Raw genomic sequence first — 6907 nt, 5'->3', positions numbered from 1 at the left:
AATAAACCACACTGACTAGGCTTTACCCATTCCTAGGCAGCGTTGCAGGAGGTGTTGCTAAGGCAAACTAAACCTCCCAGAATGCCTAGCGCGCTCTGCCTCGCCCGCGGCCTACCGGGAATTGTAGTGCACGCCTGCGTACTTGTAGGAACTGCGCCTCCCAGCAGGCTCCGCGCGCGTCGTCGTCCTCCTCGCCCTCCCTCAAGGCCGCCTCTCTGTCCCAGTTTGTCCGCTAACCGCGCCACCAGAGTCCGTTGTCGCTCTCGCCCGCCATGCTGCCCGCCACACTGCTTCGCCGTACTCCACTGCGCCGCCTGGTACTCCAGGCGCGTGCCTACGCCGAGGCCGCTGCAGCACCAGCCCCCGCCGCCGGGCCCGGACAGATGTCCTTCACCTTCGCCTCTCCGACGCAGGTGCGAATTCACAGCCCCCAGGGTCTCCAAGTCCCCGACTTGACCCATGTGGGGTCACCTCTATTGGGCGTCAAGTTCTACCCCCACGGGGGCCGCAGGACCCCCTCCCCAGACTCCGCCCCTCGACGGAAACTTTACGCGTGCCTAAGACTCCACCACTTGGGGGTTCGCCTATACCTGAACCCCGGATTTTGCCCTCTAAGCGAGTGTCCCCCGGACTACATGCCCTGCACCTTGATACGGGTCATCCAAGCCCCATTCTTGGGTGGATCACTGTATTCTGGGCCTTATGAACCAAGACTTAGGTGGTGTTACCTGAACCGTAGGACTCATCTGAACTACGGACAGAGCCATCCCCTTGGGGGTCACAAGGATCCTCCTCTCTACCCATGGAGGAGTCACCAGTACCCACATCCGGAGCTGTTCTTAGTGATTGGCTAGGCCCAGATCCTGCCACTGAAGGGTCGCCTGGGACTGACCCAAGCTACTTGTCCCAAAATGTTCACCTGAACCCAAAACCGTGCACTCCGCAGGCCCTAGCCAAGGTTCTGCCAACTGCACTTGGCCTCTTCACAAGTACACCTAGGGTGTTCTTGCACTGTTTAGCTTTGTATAGCAACTCCTGAGGAGGGAGGACAGCCTTAGGTTTTCCCAGAAACCCCATCTCCAAGATTAGCATCGTGCCCAGCATTGCCCTCTTTCAGTCACCTCAACACTGCTTAGACATCCCATTTCCCAGGTGAGCAAGCCAAGTCTACTGTGGGCACTAGGTGGCGTCTGTGACCCATCGTCCTGCAGGAAAGCCCTGTCTCGGGGTACCGGGTAATGCCCACTTCCATGCTCTACACTCTCTTGCAGGTGTTCTTTGACGGTGCCAACGTCCGTCAGGTGGATGTGCCTACGCTGACTGGAGCCTTTGGCATCCTGGCATCCCACGTTCCCACGCTGCAGGTCCTACGGCCTGGGCTGGTGGTGGTCCATGCCGAAGACGGCACCACAACTAAGTACTTTGGTGAGTGTGGCCCAGGGTGAATAGAGGCTCAGATCCCCACAGGTCATAGAGAAAGCAAAGACAAGACTTGCGCAGCTCACCAAGACCAAGATGCAGCCATCTGGGGCACAGAGAGACCTCAGCTGACAAAGGAAGAGACATACAGGTGGCTGTTGAGGAACTTGCTTCAGGGTAGGTCAGCTCTGGTGTAGGAAGGAGCCAGTCTGAAGGACCTATGTTTCCGGGTGGATGGTTTTCTCTCATGTCACCCCTTCTCCAGATGAAGGAGAGGTCTCATCTCTTCTCAATCTTAGTATTTAGCAGTACTAAGGCTGGAGCCCAGGGCAGTGAGAAGCATTCTAGACAGGGGAGCCACCTGTAGCCATCCCTGGGGGATTCTAGCCAAGGGCTCTAAGACCCCTCACTGGGGATTCTAGGCGGGGCTCCATCCTTACCACTCTATATAGTTGGTATGAGCAAGTGGCAGGGTGGGGTTGAGGACGAGAAGGGTGTATGTGTTACACACATAAAGGCACTGTCTTAACTCCTCTTAGAGAGGGACTGAAGCTGGAGTATCCCCCCGACCAAGGGCGGCTGGCCAGTGAGCCGTGTCACTTCCCTGTCCACTCCCCAGCGTTAGGTTTACAGGCAGCTCTGGTCAGGCCTGGCTTTCCCATGAGCACAGTAGGTGCTGCTTCTCCCAAGGGGCCCTGGGCCTTCCTATTCCTTCCCATTTTTTGTTTTTAGGGAAGGGTTTCCTATGCTCAGGCTGACTCTGAGCCCCTGATCCTCCCCTCCACCTCCTGAGTGCTGGGGGTGACAGGTTTCTGCCACACTGAGGACTGAGCCCAGGGCCTTTTACATGACTGGCTGGCGTACTGCCAGCTGAGCCTTGGCCCCAGCGCCTCTTTTACACTGGTGCCTCCCAGGGCCTGGGATGACAGGTGTGCTCGAGCTACAGCTGGACCTCATCGCCAGTCTGTGGGGTCACCCTGGACTAGAGGCAGAGACTGGGGTGTCCCGGGGAGGGGTCTGCTCAGCCCTTTCTTCCCACAGTGAGCAGCGGCTCCATCACTGTGAACGCGGACTCCTCAGTGCAGCTACTGGCCGAGGAAGCTGTGACGCTGGACATGTTGGACCTAGGGGTGAGCAGATGTGGAAGCAGGTTCAGGGCGGGGGCGGGTACTGCCCAAGATTCCCCTGGCTGGTAGGGAGGCAGCTTGCAGGAGTGTGGATGTTTTTTTGCTTGGCCTTGCCTGGCCCTCACCATGGCCCACTCCTCTGCAGGCAGCCCGGGCCAACCTGGAGAAGGCGCAGTCGGAGCTGTCTGGTGCAGCGGATGAGGCAGCTCGGGCTGAGATCCAGATCCGTATTGAGGCCAATGAGGCCCTGGTGAAGGCCCTGGAGTAGGCGTGCAATGTCTGTCACCCACAGGGAAACTGAGGCAGGTACCAGCAGCTGAAAACTTGTTTCCTGAAATCCGGACAGTTGGCTGCTGCTGAAGTTGCCACCAGAGGGCAGCAGTGCTCCAACTGCTGACTTAGGCGTCCTGATGCCTTGCCTGCCTTGGAGGTCTTTCCCCAGCCTTCACAGCCTGGGATCCCCATCGCCTGGGAAAGCTGGCACTGCTTCCCCCTCAGAGCCTCCTGGACAGTCAGCTTGCCCCAGCCTGCCTCCATTAAACACCAGGAACCAACTGAGCATTCTGGTTTCTGACTCTGCATAGCACAAAGCTAGGACCCCAACCCCTGCCCAGGGCTCTTGTATCTGGGCCCCCAGAAGTGTGCAGACAGCAGTGGGTGGGGCACATGCTGGCTGGCTGTTGGGCTGCTGCCTGCGGGGTTGGGTGGGATAGGCAAGGATTGAGAGCAGGGCAGGCAAGGGTGGATGCGGCTACAGCTGCTGGCCAGGCTCAGCACCCAGACCACCGGCTAGGCCAGGCCCTCCCTTTAAGGCCCCCTGCCCCACCCTACAGGCTCTGGGAAGAGGCAGGCACCACCTGCTCCCATGGAGGCCCCGCCCTAGGCACACCCCACCTGTGGGTGGCCCTAGCCTGGTTGGCTACCTTCCCAGTCCCTGGTGTGGTTGGTACCTTCTTAGGCATTTTGGCCTTGGGTGGGGTGAGGTGGCACCAGTGCATCCCTTTTTACACCCCACCCTCACCCCAGATGGCCGGTTACTGTCTGACCTGCGTCCTCCTCAGGGGCCTGAGAGGGGTACCAGTTTGGGGATGGGAGGATGAGCAAGGTCAGAGCCTGCCATTATGAGGTCATCTGAACCATCTCGACAGGTGACCAGCATGCCAACTAGGGTCTGAGTACACCCTGTCACGTTGTATCAGGGCCCTCAGGTGACTCGCCATGGCCACATGAGCCTGATCTGGGAATGAATGTGCTGGAGCCCTCCATGTATTAGCAGCCTGGGGGTATTCCCAGGTAAGCCACAGGGGCTTAGAGGTGTGCGGGCAGGCCTGCCCAGGTTCCACTCTGTTCTCAGGCTGAGAGCCCAGGTCTTGGCTGACCAGACCATTAGGGACCCTGTCAGACCAAAGACACAGCCTGAGCAGATGTCAACAGGAGCCCTTGGAATGGCCTGGCCTGGCCGAGTGTACCTTGTAGTGTGAGTCGCTCAGACCCTCCCACTCGTAAGAGGAGGTGTGAGCTTTGGGGCCAGGCCTCAGGACAGGACAGCCTGCGCTGGCTGAGACAGAGCCCAGAGGGCAGGGCCTAGAAAGAGCCACTGAGTCTTGAGGCTTCACACCTAGGGACATAGGAACAAGAGCTAGGAAGCAGGAAGTCTAGTCAGCATTTATTACGAGCTTCCAGCTTAAGTGTCCTGTCAGGGCCAGCCCACCTCACCTGCCACCAGCCCACACCACATTCTCTGTGATCCCTCCTGAGGCCAGCCTCACCTCTGACCTCCACACCTACAGCTCTGAATGGTAAAGGTCTCCCTACTTCCTGAACCAACTCCTGCTCATCCCTCAGAGCTCCTGGGCCTCCAAGTGTTCTCTGGACTGGGAGTGTTGGGGCACACCTCCCTGCTTGGGGGCCCAGCGTGCCTGTCCAGAGTGATCAGTCAGAGCAGGAAGGAGACCTAGGAAGGAACTGGCCTGGGAGGGGCCCCAGGGTAGGGTGGTGGAGACACTCAGGCCAGATAAAGGCCAGACCCGAGAAGTGGACAGGAGGTGGTAGAGCAGGATCTAGAGTACCTTGAAGGGTCTGGCCCCATTCTGTCACCTTTGGGGCTCCCCTCCCCCACTGAGGCCACTCAAGCCTTGGCCAAAGGGCTGCTTTCCTGGTCCACAGGGTGGGTAAGCGTGCACTCCAAGGCCAGTGTGTGTCAATGTATTCAGGAGGTGATGACCAGGGGTCACACAACTGGGGGTGCAGGATGCCCGTGGAGTCTCTCCTCTAGGCGCCTGGCTACACCAAGGCCGATGACCTGGGCTCATTCCTGGGACCCATATGCAGTGGGGAGAACTCCCACAGGTTAAACCCTGACCACGTGCATCACAACACAGTGCGTCAGGGACTGGGCTACTCGCTGAGGTCACACAGGTGACTGACTGGCCTAGGCAGGTCAGGGGTGGTTGAACCATAACAAAAATGGCCTCTGAGGTCACCGGTAGAGGATGCAGAAGCCAGGCTATCAGGCAGCTGTCCGGGACACCCCACTGTCTGGCAGGTGACACTGCCCAGTTTTCCTGGACCCAGGCTGCTGACTCAGGAACCCCTTCCCGTCCCGCCCCCCTTACCCACGCGGGCGCCCCCAGGCGGAACCACCAGGGCAGCAGGGAAGGGGGCGGGGCAGGGAAACAGGCCAGAAAGCCCCCACCCCCATGCTAATATGAGGTGTTTCAGAGTACTTGGGGAGTCAGGAGTTACCCCAGCCGATCGCAGCGGCCGAAGCACTGCCCTGTGGGTGCTGTGAAGCCCTAGGGCCGGGTGTCCCGGCCCCAGGCCAGCAGGAGGGGGGCTGTGGGGGGTAGATGCGTCACCATCGCCCAGCCCCCCGCCCCTTGCCCGCCCAAACTCCACCCCAGGGAAGGCGGCGCGGATAAAGGCTCAGGGGCCGCCCGCCTGTCCCCAGACCGGCAGGGCCACCTCTCACCACGACCCGTACGCAGGTCATCTGGAGCAGTGGTGACCCAGGACCTGCGTCTTGCGGCTCCGGGTGAGTAGGGGCGCGGCCGCACGAGGGGCAGAAGGGTCTCCACCCGCCGTGGACTCCTTAGGCTGCCCCACTCTTTGTTCTTTGAACCGTCTGCATCTAGGGTGCTTTGGAACGGAGAGCTCCCCAGCTTGTGGGGTAGGAGGGACCACGCGCAATGGGCACCGCACTGGCAGGACCGCAGCCCACGCCCGCCCCACGCGCGCGCACTCCCTCTTTCCAGCCAGTGACCTTGAACTAGTTGAAAATCCAGACTCAGTTTCCCCGTTTGTGCGGTCTTAGACGTCTCCGCTTGTTAAATCTAAAGGTTCTCAAAGGGGCTTCTCCACCTGCAGATCTCAAAGTCTCTGCGCCCCCTTTCCCCGACCAAAACGCACGGCACCCCCTCCCCCGTGACTCGGGCAGCGCTCCCGGGCGGGGACTGCAGAGGGCGCGCCGGGGCTGCTGACTCACCGCTGCCCGGAGCGGGGCGCGCGCGGGCGCAGCCGGGGACGCCGCGTCACGTCACGGCTTGGACGGGCGCACCTCGAGAAATGAGCCGACCCGGGATGGGGGGGCACAGAAAAAATAGGGAAGGGTGGACTAGGCTGGGACGCCAAGTGGCACAGGTTCGGTAGGGACGGATCTAGTCGGAGCCACGTCACGGAGCTGCAGGGCCCCGCCCAGGCCGTGGGTCCCGCCCAGTTTCTCCAATATCGTCGCATCCACCCACCCACGGGGTGGAGGACTGGCCTGTCTTTGAGAGTCCTGCCCGCGACCCTTGGCCACGAGGCTCAGGGCTCAAGCTGCAGCTTCCGCAGGCAGTTGCTTCCCGGACAGACCCAGTGGGGAGGCCCCACGATTTCCTGTTCCTCCCTTAGTCAGGAACAATGGTCGGCCCTCTGCTCTTCCCCAGACCTCTCCTCCTTGAGGAAGGGGGCCTGTGTTCGCGCGGAGGGTAGTTGGGGGAAAGAGAGGTGCCAAGTCTTCGAACTCCAGTAGGCTCCGGTCCGGGCCCGCCCGCCCTTTGTTGGGAACGCTGGGCCTTATGAATGGCTCTGGGCGCGGGTGGGGGCGCGGGGGCGGGTCAGGAGCCGCATCAGCCCAACCCCCTACGCGTCTCCATTGGATGCGGAAGGGACGGGGCGGGGTAAGGGGGGGAGGGTCTCGCTGCCACGTGGGGTAGCCCTTCGGCGATTCCCATTGGCCCGGGATCGCGACGGACTGGGCGATATGTGTGTGTTCATTGGCTGCCGCTAGGCCGGCGGAGTAAGTAGTGAATGGGAGGGGGCGGTGGTCCCGCCCATTGGAACGTTGATACATGATAACTTTTTTTTCTTCGTACTTTCAC

The 6907-nt window shown here is 60.7% G+C and overlaps 1 protein-coding gene across 1 annotated transcript; it reads left to right on the top strand.

Annotated features, from left to right (window-relative positions):
* The first annotated feature begins 125 nt into the window (after positions 1 to 125).
* Positions 126 to 3104, top strand: Atp5f1d (ATP synthase F1 subunit delta). Its single transcript, XM_075975544.1, has 4 exons — positions 126 to 413; positions 1272 to 1425; positions 2461 to 2549; positions 2692 to 3104. Exons 1-4 carry the CDS (start codon positions 273 to 275, stop codon positions 2812 to 2814), a joined length of 507 nt encoding a protein of 168 aa, XP_075831659.1. The 5' UTR covers positions 126 to 272; the 3' UTR covers positions 2815 to 3104.
* The last annotated feature ends 3803 nt before the right edge of the window (positions 3105 to 6907 follow it).

Source organism: Microtus pennsylvanicus, chromosome 6, assembly GCF_037038515.1.
Source record: "Microtus pennsylvanicus isolate mMicPen1 chromosome 6, mMicPen1.hap1, whole genome shotgun sequence".
Lineage (NCBI taxonomy): Eukaryota > Metazoa > Chordata > Mammalia > Rodentia > Cricetidae > Microtus > Microtus pennsylvanicus.
The sequence above is the reverse complement of the archived record's forward strand: the minus strand, read 5'-3'. Positions and strand labels throughout refer to the sequence as shown.